We start from the raw sequence: 20,218 nt of genomic DNA, 5'->3' as shown, positions 1-20,218 counted from the left end.
ACACTCGATTACTTTAAATGCTCGACGCTCATGCTTTCAACTTTTGCCAGTCAATATTTAACTTTGGCTTAACTGCCACACGCACCACCACCACCACCAGCACCACCACCCACCATCCATTTGCCTAGCTAAAAATTTGCTTAGTTTGCCAACTAACACACACAGACACATCAGCATAATTCTGAAAGCATTTGTTTGCCATCCCTCCCCACTCTGCACTCCAGTGTTTAAGCCTGGACCTTATGTAATGAGTATTTGGTTACACAAATCTCGAACGTGCAACCAGCAGCAACCACACCCCAGTAAACGCTTATTGAAATGATGCTTAAATTACTGAGCAAATGGCTCATTTATCAAGTGGCCTTTCGGCTCGCTTGCAAGCCATTGACAACTTGCCAAACAACCCAATTATGCGTTAACAACAACCAACAAGCTGTCACGCAATGACAGCAGCAGCAGCAGCAGCGACAGCAACAGCAGCAGCGTACAATTTAGTCAATTGCAGCATTGAAAATTTCATTAAAAATGATTTGAAGCTGTTGTCACGTTGCATGCTACGCATAAATTAAAATGCATTGGCTGCCTTTGGGGCATTGCCACGTTGTGTTGATTGGCACTTTTTTGCGATTGCAGCTTTATTCGATTCACATATCCTGCAGCGCATTTCAACGTTTGTCTGTGCTGCTCTTGAATATTGCTCATACCTTTTGCATCAGTTGCATGCCACAGAGCAATCTAAGGCGCATACTTTGTCTTTATGCACAGCTGTAGCTCTAGCGACAGATATTAATATTAACAGCAACTAAGGATACAAGGCAACAAGCTTGCCTCAAATAAATCGCAGCTTGTGTTGCTTAAGCTTGATCCCTGCATTGGCCCGAGACTGCTGCTGCTGCCGCTGCTGCTGTCATATTTATTATTGTATGCACGCTGCCGTTTAATGTCGCTTGATTTACATTAGTTGCAACAACAACGACAACAACAACAACAAGAAGCGCGCCCCACGCAAATTGAATTTTGCCACGTTTTGTCTCAACAACAAGAAATATAAAAAAATGAACGCAATATGCAAAATAATCTACAAATTTATAGGCTTTTGTTGCTTCTGCCTTTGCCACTTGCCACAGCGCTACAGCTGGACTCAGCTGGCAAGTGCCTTAAGTTTTGAGTGGCATGCGGGTAAGCCGGCTTATTATGTTGCTGCTTTTTATGAACTGAACTCAACTCAGCTGAACTGAACTGAGGGCAATTGGCTTAAGGTGCTGTAGATTGTCGTATGATTGATGCATGTGTAGCTGCCACACGATTGTGGCAAGCTTGACGTTTCCATATATGTTATGTCAAAATGTAATATTGTAATCACATGGTTCGATTTTCAAACAGCTTATTGTCTTGATGCTGAGACTTAAGTTCACATTAGTTCACATTTTAAATATTAAGAGAAAAACAAATTTAAAATCTTAACTTTTCTGTGGAAATCTTGATCAGCAGGATATACTAAGTCGATCGAGCTGCAAAAATAACTAAGTATACTAATGAATACAAAGGTCTTTCATACTTTTATCGGAACTGTAATTGCCCCTAACTCCACTTAAGTAAGGTTTAAAATCGAGCATCGAGCTGTAGTTCGATGGACTGTCATATAGTATAGCAATCAGCTACGCATTAAATAGCTCTATATATATATCTATATTTCGTGATCGTTATAACAACAAAGTAGCTACAATGTATGACTTGGCTGGACTAAGTGCAATCAAGGATAGCGTCGATCTGGCGCAACTACTGGCCAATGGCCAACTGACTGTAGGCCATTTATAATGGTAACTAATAAGTGTCCCTCTGAATATACAAGTTAAAAGCTATGTATGATTGATCTAAATGAAAATAGTTTATCTGAAATTATTCTGGACCTCCAAGTGGCTTTGCTCTATTTTAGAAAGCAACAACTACACTGAGCACAGAACAGAATATAACGATTTTTAATATTAAACGCTTAGAATTCAAGGCAGTGGTAGTAATTGTTATAAAATTGTTATATGGTATTTAATTCCTACAAAAGTTAGATTAAGTTGTTAAGATATTTGTGTACTTTGCTTATTGCCTAACGCACTATGCAATAATTTAATTTTTGCATTTGAATTTATTATAAAAGTTGTAAGCAAACTGCAGGCCAAATTAAAATTCCACAAGTTGTAAAACAAACTTAAGCTCTGTGATAAATTGTATATTAATATTGTTTAGATTTAACAGATTATTCCTAAACAAACTTGCATTTTTAGACTATTCATTTTTTTTTTCAATTTATTGACCCCTAAAAATGGCTGCCAGCTAGCAAGCAAAAGCAAAAAATAATAATATAAATAATATAAAGTAAATGAACAGCCTTTATGCATGTGGAAAAATCCATTAAAACACTTGAGCTGCAGCAGACGCGACGCAGCACACTCCAGCAACAGTAGCAGCAACAACAACAACAACAGCAGCAACCACAACGAAATGCATTTCCGCTTATAGTAAAGTCTGGCTGCTTTGAAGGCTGCGGCGGCAACACTTAGACATAGAAGCACTTGCCACGCCCAGCGCACTCCCAGAGTTTGGCTGCTATGCGAGCAACGCATAAAATGTTATTGATATTACATTTTTTAGCATTTGTAATTGCAGCAGCGCAAAAAAGGAGCACAGCGCATGAGGAGTGGGAATGCAAGTCCTTGTTGTACTTATCACATGCCCATCAATTGTCTGGCCTAAAGGTTGAGGGCAGTTTGCCTGTCGAGCAGGCGGGATAACTGTCTAAATGACACTTAAGCATGTGTTTAAACATGCCAAGCACTTGCCGCACTCCAACTATGCAACAAGCGGCATGCAACGACGCCGACGACGACGACGACAACAACAACCAGAAGGGCTGACAACATCACCAAACTTGAACCAACCAACAGCAGCAGCAACTGTCGATGCGCTGATAAGTCTTTAGCCCAGCCTCCCACCCCACTCTCGTATCCCTTTCTATGTGTGTGTGTCTCTAGCTTCTTGTGTCGTCTGCGTCTCGAGCTTAGAGCCAATGTTGCCAATGTTGTTGGGTAAACTCATAATTGGAATTAATTATGCATTCGCACTTTGCGGACAACTTTTCGAGTGGTTCGAGTGGTAACTTGTCTATCTCTATGTGGTAAGTGTGTGGGTGTGTGTGTGTGTGTGTGTGAGTGTGCTACTTTAATTGTCCAAAGGGAAGTGAGCCACATACCTAACTAAAGCTGCTACGATATTATCAAGGGTTAAGTGCAAATTGCAGTTATCGTAAGTATTTTCACTCCACTTACAAAACGTTTCTTGCCTCAGCTTTAAGTTGCTCGAAGGCAAAGAATCTGCTAAGCACTTGCTTACGATCTTAGTCGCTGCTAAATCGGTGTTAATACTTTCTCTTTAAGTAAAACAATTTCAATTTAATTTGTATGTCCCTGACAGGAACCTGAAATTCAAACAAAACAAGTGGACAGCAAAAGTTTTTGGTCGCAAACCATTTTAAACAATTGTAAGGTGACTTACTCTTTTATTTACACAAACAACAATTACCATAATTGTTAATGTAAAAAACAACATTTGGTTGTTTTTGTTTAGCATAGTTCGTATTCTTGTTTGTTTGCTGTGTTTGTAACTAAACTTTTATATATTTTATATAGAGTTTTCACATATATATCTGTAAATAAAAAAATAATAATAAAATAAAATAAATGTAAATGAATCATATTACTCAAAACTATCTGTGTAAAGTCACTGTTCGGATCAAGTTTGTATATTGTGCCGTTCGAGGTCAGTGCCAAATTAAATTTTTACTTAAGTTTGTAGCATCTAGGGGGAGTAGCAATAAATATGCATGACTCTCACATTTTCTTTTTTTTGTTGCTATATATTATTGCATTCAATTAAGCATATATCGAATTAAAGATGCAAATTTCGAAAGCCATGAATACAATTAAATCCTCAATTCAAACAAAATGATCTATGATTTTATTTTTGATTTAATTTAAACATTTGAAAATTACTAATTAAAACGAGTCCATTCTAACACTCTATGTGGCATTGTTTTATATAAATTCTTCATGTAAACTTGTCAACTCTTCTTTGCAAAATTGTTGATTAAAATCGAATCAAAATTTTCAATATTGAAACAAATATTTTTCCATCTGGATTGTATTTACTGTTGCGTGTGATTATTCAAAGTTTCGGAGATGCAAATGTATTTGGAAAGTCGCCTAACGCGCATGATGGCGCTGAAGCGGCAAATCAAGAAAGGCAGCGAGCAACTGGAGGAGCTTAAGCGGCGAGCCAAGCGTCGACACGGCCTGCTGCAGAAAATCCGCGACAAGCTGCTGAACCAGCTGAACAGCGTGGTGGATGAAAAATTAACGCTCCACAAATTGGCCTACAAGAAGCGCACGCGCCACACGCTGCACCGCATGCTGGACATGTACAGCAAGTGGGTTAAGAAGTGGCAAGAACATCTGACGCAGCAGCGCAGACAGATAAACGAGAAGCAGCAGCAAGGACTGCAGCTGAAGCGTCAACTGAAGAGGCTAACTAAACAGTTCTGGCGTCTGCCCAATGCACAACAGCGCTTGGAGGAGAACTTTCAAAATGTGGTGCAAGTAGCGCAGAGCTATGCCGAGGCCAAGAACAATCCACATCTGCAGGAGCTGATGCATATAGAAGTGGCAAAGAGTCAGAAGCAATTGCTCAAGTTAATGAGTGAGGCCAAGCAAACGAAGAGCAAGGGAAAAAGGAAAAGGCGGCGCAGCACATCAGCAACTACATCAAAGATCAAGGTAGCCTCAGAGCTGGAGCAGATGGCGCAACTGGCAAAACTTGCGGATTTCACAAAGCTAACCAAGTCCTCAAAGCGCGGCAAGAAAAAATCGAGACAACGCGCCAGGAAGCCAAGCAAGCTACAAAGCTTAAATGGCAGTTTAAAACATAAGCCCAAGGATGAGAAACGCCTTTTGAAGTCTAAAATCAAGGACATTGCGCACGAGGAAAAGCTGAGCTTTAACCAATTGGCCAAAGCATATGATGTGAAGATCAGAGACTCCACTTTGACCTTCGATATCATTCACAAATCTAAGAAGGCAGATGCTGAGTCCATAACCAGCAAGACTAAGCTGAGACCAGTGCTGTCTGCCGAAGAACCCAAAGCCCACAGGACGCTGTCAATGACTGCGCCGACAGAAAAATTCATGCCCAAATCAGCGCATCGCATATCGGCGACCTTGAATCCCAAGCGTTCGGTGCTGTTTTCAGAGAATAGCAGCTCCGATTCGCTGCTGGATGATCGAGGCAACCGACCGAATCCGTTCGCCAAGCAAATCATGGAAAGCTTTCATGGAGATAACAACGGATTTGCCTGGATGCCAGGACCCGAGCAGTCCATGGAGCAGTTTCGTGCGCTATTGCGCGCCAAACTGAATCCGCTGAGCGCCACCAACTTGCACGATCCGACCAACGTGTCCGTTGAATTCTTTCCCAGCATGCTGGGCTTGGTTGATGAAGTGAGGCACAAGACCGCCGTAGGCAGAGATTTGTTTAAGAACTTAAACCAGAAGCAAAAAGGTCACAAGCATCGCAAAGTGCAAATGGAACTGAAGGATGCTATACTAGCCACCAGTGTGTTGGACTTGATGGCCGACAAGGAGCGCATTGTGCAAACCGTCGAAACGCATTACATGTGGGACAATCTGGCCCAGCTCAATGAGGAGCTGCAGGGCTCTGGCCTGTCCAAGGAGCGCGTGGCCAATAAGCTCAAGGAGCAGTACAACAAGTACATTACACAAATTGTCACCGATGAGCTGACCAAGGGCGCCAAAGCCGTGGTGCCCAAAGAGAAATTTCTGCAGACGCCCAGACCATCAAACGCCGCCACTCGACGCAGCTTCAACAACCTGCCGCTGAGCAGCGATGAAGTCAACAAGCTGGCAACCTACTTCAGCCAGCCGCGCCTTGCCCAAACCGTCGACATGCAGAACACCAACGACCATCAGCAGCAAAAGGAAAAGGAGCTGGCCCAACAAATGTCCGAAATACGTCGTCGCCGTCTCTTCAATCGTCTATCTGAATGCGAGAGCAGCTTCAGCTCAGTGGACATTGATCCCGAGGAGGCGCGTCGCACCATCGAAATGCGCTACAGCGCCGACGGCATTATGAGCATTTGGCAAATGCATGTGGAGTACTTCGACAATCTGGAGATGACGCCGCTGCAGCAGCGTCTACAAGAGCGCAAAGAGTACAAAGCAGCGCTGCGGCATGAAAAACGCGCAGCAGCCAAACGGAAGCGCTTGCAACGCCGTCAGCAGCGACTGCAGCAACGTCCGCTCGAGCGTCTCTTCTATGAGCCGCGACGCACGCATCGTTTGCAGCAGTCGCTGCTGGATGAGCAGCCAGCACCAGCACCTGAGCCGTCCGCTTGTCCAGCTCATAGCTGCATTCGCTGCGGCGCATGCATGTCCAGCTCGCCACGCAGCTCCCGCAGCCACAGCAGTCTTAGCAGCAATGGCAGCAGCTCTTGCCTCAGCTTGTCGAAGCAGTCGTTGCTGGCTTGTAGCAAGAACTCCCAGCTGCTGCGACTGACTGCCGACATTTGCAGCTCTTGCGGCTTTGTGCATGACGCGCACTCGGCTTGTCCGCTGCTGGGCAGCGCGCCCATTGGCAAGGAACTGCAGCAGCTGCGCCTAATTGCAAGTCTAAGTTGTTCTCGCAGTGGCACTTGTAGCTGAGAAACACGGACACACACACACACACACACGCATATTTTGTTTAAGTGTTAAGTGAATTCGAGTATTGCGCATACGCCGTGTGGGCGGTGCACAGACATACATTTGAATACACTTGCCAGCCTCGACAGCACTCCAAGTGCTGCTCATTTAGCCTTTTCGCGAGCAGACATTTATGTTCTGCATGAAGCGGCTTTAGTCGTCTGTCTGGGCATAAGCCATAGAGTTATGTACCAAAAATTATGTATTTAATAAAATTAGATTTTTATTTTTGATTCGAAAGCATTTTATTTAATAATATGCCTTAATTATAAGATACAAAATTTAAAATAAAATTATAATACTTTAATTAATGAGTCTAATATGTTTATCAAACGATTATCTTGCATACTTTAACAATAGTGCAAGTATCGAAGCATAATTGCTATTAAAACTTATAAGCTATAATATAAGATACTAAATAATTTTTAAATTACATTATTAAGGTAATTGTTGAGCTAACGACTTGTCGCTAGCTGTAATGTTGCGAATCGCGACTTAACGCCCGAATTTATATTATAAGACGACGAGAATTTCTTTATAATATGTATGTAGATTTATTACTGCCTTATGCAGGTTTATGTGTGTTTAGCTTAGTTAATTTTACAATGTTTCGAGTATATACGAGTGAGAGTATGCGGCACGGCCGGCTTACGATAATAGCTAAAGACTTATGTGTGTCTGTTTCGAGAATCAAAGTTATAGTTCAAGCGACGGTACGTCCGGCTTGCGAGAGGAAATGTTCAACTTGCGAGTTGCGACGATCGAATGGCCTCATAATTCTTAGCGATAGTGAAAATCATAGAAGATTAGTGATAGCGAGAAGAACTTAATGAGAACGCACAAAGAGAGCGTGAGCTTTTGTTAGTGCAGTGCCAAATGCACGCACAAAGAAGAGAGCGCGTAAGTGCAAGCGCAAGAGGAGAGCGCGTGAATACAAGCGCAAAGAAGAGAGCGCTTGTGCGAGCTTACACTAGATCAGCTGTTTGTAGCTGAGAAGTCAAACTTATTGGCCTTGCATGACCAAACAGTAATGTTTAAAAATAGTTTTCTGCATCTGAAAACAAATACATATATGCACCTCATAATTTACATGTCGGCTTATTAGTTGAAAAACGTTATTTTAAATGTCGATTTATTTGTAGTCGTAATTGATTAGTAGCTGAGCAAATAAGTGTAGCTTATTTAGCTTTTCAATAAAACGAATCTAATTGCTAATGATTAAGATTAACAATTTTATTTAATAGGCATGATTACAACAAACTAATATTTACTTTAAGCATGCATTGCAGGTTTAATAAATAATTTATTAATTTAATTTTGGGTGTACTGAATAAGAGAATTGTCAGTTGTTATTTAGTTATATTTTAAAAGTAATTATTGTATTTCTATGCGTTTTTTTGAGTCGACTTAGCCTTTTTTGGTAGCTTGCCCAAAGTTGCAACGTTCTCTTTTATTTGTTGCACAAGTTTTTCAGTCAAGCAGCTGTAATGGAATTTTATTGCTGCACTCGCGGCTGCCATTTGCGCAGCCAGAGCATGTAGCAGAGATTTTCATAAGCGTTGCGCCGCCAAAAGGAAAAGAAAACGTAAAGTGCTGAACTCGAGTCTTAAAGCAGCTGCTCTGCTTATTGATTTAAATATGGCTTAAGCAGCGAGAACTTGCTTGGCCACAGGCAATATAATGGTCGAAAATTGATGCGTCGACGATCAATCATTTGGCTGGGCAGCACTTTCGTTTGCCCAAAGCTCAGCCGCACAAGAAACGCTGCTGTAAGCTGAGACATATTCATTTGCATTTAGAAAAGCAGCCGAAGCTGGACGACTTTTAAATACCCTCAAGCTGGCTTTGTCGCCTGTCGCAGCCCCCCATGCGTGCCAAAACAATGCGCATACAATGGCAGCCACTGTAACATTATCTTGTTTGCTCATGAGCTACACTCCCAATCCCAACTCCAATCTCAGACTGTTGCCTGCTTGCATTGTCCAGCATTTCACTCATTTCTCTGCAATTTAACTTGACTGCGGCTTTTGTCATTTTCAGCTTCTACATTTTTTCTCTCTTTTTTGTTTTTTTGTGTGTGTTTGTTGCCTTGCCCATAAGTCATTTGTGATTCAAGTCTTTGGCTTGTCAGCAAGCCCCAAAACGAAATGAAGCGTTGAATAAACTGACAAGTGCAGTCTCTCCTTCCCTCTCTGACTCTCTCTCTCTCTCTATCTCTCTCTTGGGCCTTCAGTGCCTTGTTAGCATAATATTGTCACGCCATGTTCCATTTGAATTCACAAATTCTCTGGTAATTGCATTTTATTAGCGCTTATCATTGCTGCCGACGCGTCCATTGTGCATTGTCATGTTGCAATCAAAATTTAATTAATTTTGCCAGCCAGCCAACAGCTCGGCCACACTCCATTATGCGGCCATATGTAAACACTTTATAAGCGTTGCTTACAAGAAAGCAGCTCATTGGCTAACAATTGTTACAAAGGCCTTGAGCAGTAGCACGCAAAGCTTTGCCTAATTCTAAGGCTCAGGTGTGGGCGGCATTGGGCATAGGCAGTCGGCTGCTTAACATGAATAGAAAGAATTAATATGAAAGCAAAGCAGACAGCAAGATAAATGTGTGGACTTTCTAACAACAAGCCGTAGCATCAGGACAACTAATTGCTTTGTTTTCGGTTGTACCCACATTCTTTTTAGATAAAATGAAACATTTTTACTTAATATTTTACCTATAAGCTCAACTATCTTGAAGTAGGTTTTCTTTTCCCATTTATACTTACAGCGATTTTATCGTTTTGTGTTGCTACCACACAACATTTTTGGAATGTATCTCTAGCTTTCCGTATTTAGCTGTTAATATTTATACAAATCTTTCTTGCCCACACTTTATTGTTAAAGATTTTGAACAAATATGCCTGAACTAGCAAATTTACTTCGTTTAATTTTCTATGCCAAGTAGTCTTAATTCATACTTATAACAAGTGGACAGGTTCAAAGTGTATAAAAATACAAAGCCTACAGAATAAAAACTCTTACAATTTATTATTAAGTGCTTAGGTGCTTGCAATGTTTTAAAAAGAATTTATTATGATAACTTTAAGACTAATTTAATAAGTAAAACAATACACATGTGTAATTTAGTTAAAAATTGTTAATTTGTGAAAAGAAAACTAATAGAAAATTCATAATTGTAGCTTTTAGTGCTTAACTAATTTAGGTTGGTGAATAACACGCCTCGCCAAAGGGTCAACTCGGGAACTTATAGCTGATAATTGAGAATCAAATTTCGAAAGCACGGCATGTAAATTACCTTTGCACGGGAAGCACAGCGAGTCGAGATAATAAACGCTATAAAAGCGAACGGGCTGCAATCAGCAACACTCACTATCAATTGAGCAATCGAAGCAAATCAGTTTACAGTATGTGCCAAGTATTCACCAGCATCATTGTCAGCCTGGGGCTCTTGGGCGTCTATGCAGCAGCCATGCCGCAACAGGCTTATGCACAACATTTGGTCTACTATCCACCGCCGCCAACAGCAGCGCGCATACAACGAGCACGACGACAGGTGATGGGCGGCTCAGTGAGCTCGAATGCCGCTGGCGGGGCTGATGCGCGTGTGGCGCTGACCAAGGCGCTAGGCACGCCGGAGCACAATGTGATTGGACAGCTGTTTGCCGCGGGCAACACACAAGCCCAGCCCATTAGCACGCCCGTGACCAGCGGTGCCAGCGTGGCCTACAACAAGTAAGTGCAGCTCACTCAGTTAATTTTGGCCTAAGCTCACTTTCGCTGATTCCACAACAGCAACGGACATGGCCTGGAGCTCAGCAAGACGCACACTGCCGGCGTGCTGGACAGCTTCAAGCAGACGGCAACCGCAAATCTATTCAACGATGGCGTGCATAATCTGGACGCCAAGGCATTCGCCACGCAGAACAAACTGGCCAACGGCTTGGAGTTTCAACGCAATGGCGCTGCTCTGGATTACGCGCATATAAATGGACATGGTGCCACTCTGAGCCACAGCAATATACCCGACTTTGGCAAGCAAATGCAGTTGGAAGGTCGCGCCAATCTCTGGCAGTCGCTGGATCGCAATACGCGCTTGGATTTGGGAGGCACTGCCTCCAAGTGGATCAGCGGCCCGCTCAGTGACAAGTCCGACTATGGAGCCAATTTGGGTATTACGCACTTCTTTGGCATTTAAAAATATATAAAATTCATCAAAACTCGTAACATAAATAAAAAAAATAAAAAACAAAATATAAAATATGTATTTTCAAATTCTGGCTGCAACCTGCAAGCAAAAAATAAGTGCTATGCTTAAATTTGATAATACATTAATTAAAAGTTTATAATTTTGAAAGGTATATATTATATACTAGAACATTCATAGGGAAATGCAAGTTTGAATAACAAACTGCTTGTTATAAAACAATTTATTTGTTTATATATATTTGTTTTATTTATTTTAGCACAATATTTTAAATGATTAAACACAATTAACAATAAACATCCATGACTTAACAAAAAAAATTCATAAAATTTAATAATAAATTCACTGTTGCCTTGCTTAGCTTAGGAGATTACCTCCTTGGCCTGCTGCTCACCCACCTGCTTGAACATCTCTGCGGTCTTGAGCAACTTGATGAAACGCGGCGAGTACTCCTCGTACGCCGGCCTATCGGCATGGCTGCTCTTTTTGAGAACGCCCTGGAGCTGGGCGTTGCGTTGACTGCGCTGCAGCGTGTCCGCCATTTTACGCAGATAAATTAGATCCATGAGCAGCTCATCGCGTATGCCGGCAACGCTGCGCTGATCCGCCAAGGGCAAGTCCTCGTAGTGACGCAGCAGCTTCTTGACAATGCGCGACTTTTGCTCAATGTTGCCCGCGTCCAAGTCCCGCAGCTGTTCGCTGTAGTCATCGGCCAGCATGCGCAGGCTGCTCTCGCGCTTCTCGCGCGACTTGCGCTGCTCGTCTATGGACTTGAGTATGAGATCGTAGAAGCTCTGCAGATCGGGACGCAGCGGTATGCAGGCGCGCTGGCGCATCTGCCTGTCGATCATGCTGCTGATGGTCTGCATAGTCTGGCGCAGCATTTCCTCGGTGCTCTGGAGCTGGCGCTCGTTGAGATCGTTGCGTATCTGATAAAAATACTTAGAAGGCTCTGTGGCGCAGCGGCGGTTGTGCTCCAGAACGCTAAGCAGCGCTTCCATGCTCGGATCATGGCTGAGAGTATCGAAGACAGCTTGCACTATCTCAGTGGAGACGCGCCCAGTCATCAAATGCTCAATGTTGCCCTTGCAGGCGTCTTCGTTTTCATTGACGCCACTACCGCTGAAATGGTAACAAATTTTTATAACATGTTTATACAAAAAATATATAAGAGTATTAAAAAGTTGTGCAAATGTATGTAAAAGTAGAAGACGGACCCTCCAGCAAGACAAGCCACATATATGAATATAGCCAATATAGCAACAAGAACTCAAAGACTACAAGAGATAGAGCAACCAAATTTGGTATATAGAGACTTTTATACCCACCGCAGCGCGCTCTTAGTTTAGTTATTTTAATTTCCTCACCCTGCCACCGAAAATCTAAAAAAAAAACGGTTATCATGTGCTCAATCGATGCCGAACATTTAAGTACGATCGGATAAATAACTTCGGAAATATTCTGTTTGTATAAAAAAGTTGGCTGTGTCCAACTTTAAAGCGTTCATTATAATCTAAACAATTAACTTAAGCTTTGGTAGACTAACCATTTCATCTTGGGAGACATGTCCTCTTTGGCTTGGGCTTTTGCTTTAGGTTCCGGCTTCTTTTTCTTATCCTTGCCCTTCTTCTTTTGCTTGGTGGACTCCTTGGTCGTGCTATTACGTCGAGTCTGACGCACAAAACGCTCCTCACCATCCAGCTCAAAGTCTATGTCATCAACCAAAGCATCCTGCTCATCATAGGCGTAGTCCACATTCAGTTTCCGATTGCTGGGCTGCAGACTGATCGAGCCATTGCCATAGAACTGCTTCGTCTTGGGATCGCCACAGACGTTGGCATTGATGGATACATTCAGTTTGACTGCATCCGCGCTGTTGCACACATTCTCGCCAGTTGGACTAGGACTAGGCGTTGTGACAGTTGCATTGCCGTTGCCACTGGCTGCTTCTGTGCTGGCTACGCCCGGAGCGGCTGTTGTGCTGTTTATAGCAGCACCACTGGCATCTGAGGATGCTGCTGGCGGTGGCGATGTAATGGGCACGCAATCTGGGTTCATAGTGTTGGCCATATCCACACTGGGCGCTGCAGTTGATGTTGTGGTAAGGCAGGGATCGTTGTAGAGATTGGTCTTGCTGCCTTTGTTGAAGAATGGTCCAAAGTAACGATGCACACCATAGTAAGGCTTCGATTGCTGTGGGGCAGCAGCTCTTGGCGGCGCCTGTGGCAGTTGCTGCTGCTGTCGCATGTTACTGTTATAAGGCAACTGTTGCTGTTGTATGGGCTGCTGCTGCTGCTGCTGTGTAGCAGCAACAGGTTGATATTGTTGCTGTGGCTGTTGTTGCTGCTGCTGCTGCTGTTGCTGTTGTTGTGGCTGTTGCTGTGTTGCTGGCGGCTTTTGCAGCTTAGCCAGCTCATTGAAAAAGTGCGTTAGATTAAAGCTTGCCTTGAACTGCGATGGTTGGTGTTGCACTGCTGGTTGCTGTGTTGCTGCTGGCTGCTGCTGTTGTTGTTGCGGTTGTGGCTGTGGTTGTTGTTGCTGTGCTGCTGGCTGCTGCTGTGGTGCTGCTGGCTGCTGCTGCTGTGGAGCTGGTTGCTGCTGCTGCTGCTGCATTTGCGGCAATTGCTGTTGTGGCTGCATTTGCAGCGGCTTTTGCAATGGCTGTGGCTGCTGCAATATTTGCGGCAACTGTTGCTGCTGCAACGGAAACTGCTGATGCTGCTGTGGCAGTGACTGCGGATAAACCAAATTATTATTGGGCTGACCCAGCATGGGCACCTGCGCACGCGAATTGGCATACGTATTGGCATCCACAATGCCCAGCTCCTCCTCCTCGTTCAACTCCTCGGCAGCAGCATCGCCATCCAAAGTGCCTAAGCGACCAAAGCGCGCACGATTGCCATTGTGATCCTCAAATTCATCCAGCTGCCGCTTGCTGAGCTCATGTGTTGCTGCTGCTGTTGCTGCCGCTACGTCTATGGAACGCTTGCGGCGTCGAGACTTGGGCGCGCTATCGCGTTTGGCATCCTTGGCGCGATCAAAGCTATGCCAGTTCCAGCGCTTGACATGACGCTTGTCACGCTCAGCGCTTTCGTCCAGCGCATAGTCGTTGCTCATAAGCTTGACAACAGCATCCTTGTTGTCCTCCAGCTTGGCATTTATTGCAGCATTATCTTCCAGCTTGGATTTGGGCTGCAGCACTGACTCCGTAGACTTGACTGCAACTATAGCCTTATCCACTGCACTAGCTGCGACTGCAGGCTTTGCTTCATTGATTGCCTCTGGCTGTCGCTTATGGCGCTCCGACTCCATTTTGGAGCTCACATGGCCATAGTCGCGCATTTGTGGCAAGGTGCGCTGGCTGAGCGCATGGAAGGACTCGTACTGCGGCAGATGGTAGTCGTAGCTTTGTGGCAGACTGAATGGCGTCTCCTCTGCGGCAGCGCTGCCTCTAGGCTCATAGCGGCTGGCAAAAGAGCTTTCCTCATCCTCGCCAGACTGCAGTCGTTGCTTCTTTATCTGCTGCTTTTGTCGCTTGTTCACATGCTCGCTAAGCTCGCGTTGCTTTATCATTTCATCCACATACTGCGCACGCTGCGTATCTGTGAGCAAGTTGCTCGGCAACGACGGACCCAAGCCCTTGCGCATTAGTCTGCTGCTGGTCTTCAGCTTGATTTCGTTCATGGGATTGAAGCCGGAGCTGGCGTAGCTGCGCTTCTGCAAGCTGGCAGGATAACGTGGCAGCTTCAACGCTATGTGCTCCGACGCCTCCTGCTCAATCTTGGACAGCTTATAATTGGCCTCATGCGACAAATTATTCGCTCTCATGTGTGGAAACTTGAGGCGCTGCAGCGTCTGCTCATAGACGCCATCGGGCACGTTGCCATCGCCAAAGTTGGGCAGACTTGAGCTTTGCTCCGACAGCTTCTCGGTTTGCTTGTGGCGAGCGCGTTCCACCTCCTGCTCCTGATCGTGCTCCTGCTTACGCAGCTGCTGCTGCACATGCTTCAGCTTGATGTCCAGCTGCAAGGGATCGTTGATAAGATCAAGATCAATCGGCTGCTTATCGCGATTCCAAGTCATTTCATCACGACTTAATGTTTTGTATTTCTTCTTTACCTTGCCGATTTCAGTGCTCTCCATGGTGCGATCGTAATCGCTTAGAAAGTCCTTGGCTTTGTTTTGCTTAATGCCACGCGGCTGCTTTAGACTGGGAGCTGCCGCCTTGACTGCGCCCGCTTGAAGATCACGAAACCAATCGTCCGCCGCCTGCTGCAGCGCCTGATCCTCTGGCTCGTCTGCCCCCTGCGCAAAGCTGGCCAGCATCTCGTCTATGTTGTTGCGTCTATAGCGATGTAGCTCATCGTCCTGCAGCGTATCAAAGCTTGAATGTATCTCATGCAGCTGCTGGCGCGCCTCGTCCAGCGCATTATAGAAGCCATGCAGCCGCGACTCCGACTCGGACTCCGTGGAGTGACTGGAGCCACCTGAGCTCAACACCATGAGTGTCCACCACAGCTGCAAGAATATCATGCCGCCGGCTGCCATTCAAGCTCTACAATTTACTTATACAAAATATATCAAACACACACTCGCTCGCTCTGACATAAACACGTAACGTATACACAATTGAAAAGTTTGTGGCAAGCAACACGATTGAAATTGTTTTATTTTTGCAGCAACAGGTGTCGCTGCTGCTGTTGCTGTTGCTGTCTGACGTTAACCCATTGTTGCCGCAAGTTTTGACAGCAACTGATAAGAGTTAAGAGTCAAGTTGCTCTCTCGCTCTCTCATTGCATTGTATTAAGTTTTATATGCGAAGCGCTGCGCCGGCGGCTTCCGACAAGCAATGCCAGCTGTTTAACATGAGATGTTCATTGTTGCCAATACACACACATACACACACACACACACACACATGTGCGTTTGCACCCATGTAAATCACATTTTTGTTTTATGCCCAAACTTTAGCATCCACACACTTGGCTTGCTTTGGTTTGAGTCCTGGTGGCAACGTATGCGCAACGACAATAACATTTCCTATTTCCGTGTGTCTCTCTGTGTGTGTGTGTGTATGTGTGTTTGCTTTATCAACCCACACACGCTGTCAATGCCAAAGTCAGCACAATGCGCGCCTCGAAATAATTGAAAATAATCAAATGTGCATGCAGCCAAAGCCACAGCAGCAACAACAAATAAATTACAACAACAACAACATTACAGCAGCGCATTCAAAACTAATGTAATTAGCGCTCAGCCGCTTTTGAATTTGATTAAAAGTTTTGCGGCCCGACTGACGCACTAATTCATTGAACAATAGCTGCGAAAATTAAATAACCATTTTTTAAGCTTCCAATTTTGTTTGGCTTCAAAAACTAAGCATTATGACAAAAGCTGCCAACCACACTAGGATTAGTTGCATCCCTTTTTTAGAGCTGTAAGTTTGTTTCAAAATAAACACCCTTATATCAGTCTTCAACTGTCAAACTCTATAGTTGTAAAAAAAGTTTTAAGGGAGGCTGACATTGCTTAAACAAAAATTTGACTCATCGATTGCTTAGAGATTTAAATATTTATATTCAGTAAAGTTAGAATAAACTTTTAGTCGTATGGAGTCTGTTAATGCCAATCAAGCTGTCTGTTAATATAAATGTTAGCCTTAACAGTTTCAGATTAACATAGCATAAGCCAAGGAGTAACAAAACACAAATTGTATTATTTGAATTATTCTATTTAATTAAAATAGAAAGCCACGAAGTATAACGGATTTTTGTTTAAATCCAAGTGTTCATATAATTAGTACCACATATACATTGATTTAAGAGACAATTCGTTTTAAAATAATTGAAAAATACCTTACTTATCAAAATACAAGTGTCGAAGTTAGCAAACCCAGAGGCGATAACTTCTTTGTTCGTACTATAACCTTTTTGTTTTTGCAATAAATTTAGTTTGTTTTTTATATATTTATTATTACAAATGTAATAAATATTATAACTGCACTTAAATTTAAGAAAAAAGTTATATTTTCGGAATAAAAATTAAATCTAACTGACTAATTTTAGAATTCTGTGCATCAGACTTATATTTAAAATACAAAATTAAATTGTCAATAAATATAAATAAATAAGTGTTGTATAAGTATCATATATAAATCTGTAGAATTATTCGCTATTTAAAGCAAATAGGACAAACTTAGTTTTTGGCGTTCCCCGTGAATTGAATGCAACATCAACAACTTTTTTTAATAGAATTATGTAACTTAATTTACAAAATTACTTTTAATTCGATTGCTTCGATAGTTGACATTAAATAAATCATTCAAGATTATGTTGCTGCTTAGTCTTGGCTTAAAGTTCTTGTCACCCCACACTAGTCCAACTACCAATTGCCAGCACGCCCGAAAACAAAGAACTAAACAACAGCAAAGTAAAAACACAAAAAAAAATAGAATAAAATAAAACAATTTTTGAGCAAATGCTACAGCAATTTTTACTTATGCCTCAATACTTTTGTCTTGTCCACGGCGCCATGCAAAGCGAGTGGTTGAGGAGAGAGGCTGTAAACAAACAGCAGAAAAAAATGTATATAGAGAATTGGGAAAAGAACGGCACGACGACATGACAAAAGGAAAAATGATACTGGGCAGTGCAGTTGGGAGTGGGGAGTGAGGAGTGGGGAGGGGCATGGGGATGCATCACAAAAACATGACATGGCACGAGCCATTTCGTTTGTTTTTCTATACCAAGCCCAAGCTGAAGGCAGCGCAGTTATCAACGCCAGCTTCATTTCTTTTTTTTTATGCATATAGTATATACATATATTTGCTTTTTTTTTTGCACAGAGCTGGCGGCAAGCATATTTTTGTGCTTTGAGTAAAATATTATGTTACTTGCCAAGCTAGAAAAAAAAAGGAAAAACTTGCACCAAAGTAAGTACAAATAAAGTGAAAAATGAAAACACGCGCAAACGAGTGAAAACTTAGTTAAATGCATTTTCCGCTGCCGTCGCCGTCGCCGTCGCTGTTGCTGTTGCTGCTTATGCATATTCAAATGCCTTGGTGGCTGGCTAAACCACACACAAGCAATTCATTAAGCGTCATAGAAAATTACTGTTGGCTAAGGCCGAACCGAAACGGCAACCCCACTTGACCCTTGGCCCGCCAGCAGCAGCAGCAGCAGCAGCAGCGGACAGTTTACGAGCCGCAGACGCAGACAACGAACGGACGAATGTCGAACGTCGAACGCTTGCATATTTACAACCGCTGCAAATGTTTCGTTTTATTGGTCTCGGAATGAACAACACACACACACACACACACACATATGTTGGGCTATAATGTTGACTGCTAGCAACAGAGACAGAGAGAGAGAGAAAAAAATAAACAAATTGCATAATTTATGAGCGCAGCGCAATGGCGGCAACACACGAAGAACACGCTGTGCCTCGCCCCCCCGCCCCCTCCGCCACCCTTTGCCTGGCCTTTTGACAACTGATTTAAATGCAATTGCATTGAAGTATGTTGTCAGGCGGTTGCTTTGCCCGCTCGGCTTCGCATGCAGCTCACGTGCCAAGGCAGAGAAACGAAATTTCGTTGCAAATAGCAGCCGTCTTGTTGCAACGATTGTTGCATGCCGCCGCTGCCGCCTCTTGGCAATTTCTTTTCATTTGCCCAAGGTGTTGAGACGTATGTGGCACGTGGGCAGGTCAAACAGCTTGCACAGTCTGCCGCAGAGTCATGCTGCTGTCCACAAAGTGTCGTCCATTTGCCGCCAGAGCAGCATTCGCTACAAATTTCTCTTCTATTTTCGTATTTCTTACCTTCGACAAATCTTGCATGTGAGTGTGTGTGTGTGCTTTATGCATTTTTAAAATGGTCTAAATTTATGTGACATGCTGCGCCAATTGATCAAATTAAATAAACATGAGAGCACTGCCAACAAAATATTGACAAGCAAACAAAAAGCTTAGAAAAATGTCGACTGCAATGCCACAAAGAAATTTGTTAGACAAAGACAAAGATGCTAGAAATAAATGTTTGCTAGATTAATAATATATACGCATATTAACAGTCGAATTAATAGAAGCTTATTTGAATACTTTTAAATAAATAATTAAAGAATATCTGTGATATGTATATTATATATGAATATAATTAGAATAATTATTATCCAATTACTTAAGACCTAATTGATTAAAAAATTCATTTTTTAATATAGTGAACTATTTGATTAAATTACGTTATGTTAAGTTAACAGAAAATGTTATGAGCCGAGACTAGTCTCGTCAGCCAATGCTTTTAATTTAAATATAAAGAGTGTTAAGTACTAATTATTTTTTTAAGTAATAATTATCACAATCATATCAATTTCACACTACTCCAAACATGTAAATATATAAGCCAACTTTTTTCCTTAATTGTCATACATTAAGGAGCTTTACATCATAATCCACAAGATAACAGACTTCGCTCACATATTGAGGCACGGGATCCAGCTGTGCAGACTTAAGCTAAACCACAAAGCTAATGCAGCTAAATTAGCTTGGACATAATATCCACAGAAATTTCTCATGACACCCAACTACATAGTCTGGTTGGCTACTTGGAAGCTAAGAAGAAACTAAGTAGGAGTCATTCGAAGTAATAGGAAACCAGTGTGCGCAAAAAATAAAATGAAATCCCTATGTAGACGTTGAACTTTTTAAAAGATATAAAATATTGTCATTGATTGAACTGATTTATAATTGGCAATGTACAATAATTTAAGCGCCCTAAATCTTGAAGATCTTGGAGTCACAAGGTCCTACAAATATTCCGCTCTTATGCTTTAAGTTTTTATGTATTTGAGTGCCTCCCATTTTAATGAAGTTATTAAAATAAATTATAGAGGTGGAGCAGCAAGTGTCGACTCGACATGCGGCAGCAATCAATTTGTGCAGCATGAGTTTGCTAATTTCTTACAATTAACTAAATACCAAAGTGCCGCACGTGCCGCCAAAAGTTCATCCAAAGCCCATAAAGCAATCACATGCACTTGCACAACTATTAAAACAAGCCAACCCCCAAGTTGTTGCCGCACTTGTTGTTCCTCTTCTTCTTGTGGTTGTTGTGCTCTTGTTGCTGCTATTTTGCTGTCAGGCTATTACAAGGAGTACTTGCCACATTTCCTTTTTGCAACTTCTTTCTGCTTCGTCGCCG

The 20,218-nt window shown here is 42.7% G+C and overlaps 3 protein-coding genes across 3 annotated transcripts; 2 read left to right on the top strand and 1 right to left on the bottom strand.

Annotated features, from left to right (window-relative positions):
* The first annotated feature begins 4,136 nt into the window (after window positions 1-4,136).
* Window positions 4,137-7,036, top strand: LOC108597781. The gene has a single exon (XM_017984497.2). The coding sequence runs from the start codon at window positions 4,230-4,232 to the stop codon at window positions 6,762-6,764; it is 2,535 nt and encodes an 844-aa protein (XP_017839986.1). The 5' UTR covers window positions 4,137-4,229; the 3' UTR covers window positions 6,765-7,036.
* Window positions 7,037-10,199: 3,163 nt separating this feature from the next.
* On the top strand, window positions 10,200-11,010 carry LOC108594682 (attacin-C). Its single transcript, XM_017979823.1, has 2 exons — window positions 10,200-10,547; window positions 10,608-11,010. The coding sequence occupies exons 1-2, from the start codon at window positions 10,222-10,224 to the stop codon at window positions 11,008-11,010; spliced, it is 729 nt and encodes a 242-aa protein (XP_017835312.1). The 5' UTR covers window positions 10,200-10,221.
* A 294-nt stretch (window positions 11,011-11,304) lies between these two features.
* LOC108594683 (trichohyalin) lies at window positions 11,305-15,625 on the bottom strand. Its single transcript, XM_033293185.1, has 2 exons — window positions 12,566-15,625; window positions 11,305-12,141 (listed from the first exon to the last, which is right to left on the bottom strand). The coding sequence occupies exons 1-2, from the start codon at window positions 15,565-15,567 to the stop codon at window positions 11,382-11,384; spliced, it is 3,762 nt and encodes a 1,253-aa protein (XP_033149076.1). The 5' UTR covers window positions 15,568-15,625; the 3' UTR covers window positions 11,305-11,381.
* Window positions 15,626-20,218: the final 4,593 nt, after the last annotated feature.

The sequence above is a fragment of the Drosophila busckii genome, chromosome 2R (assembly GCF_011750605.1).
Source record: "Drosophila busckii strain San Diego stock center, stock number 13000-0081.31 chromosome 2R, ASM1175060v1, whole genome shotgun sequence".
Lineage (NCBI taxonomy): Eukaryota > Metazoa > Arthropoda > Insecta > Diptera > Drosophilidae > Drosophila > Drosophila busckii.
The sequence above is the reverse complement of the archived record's forward strand: the minus strand, read 5'-3'. Positions and strand labels throughout refer to the sequence as shown.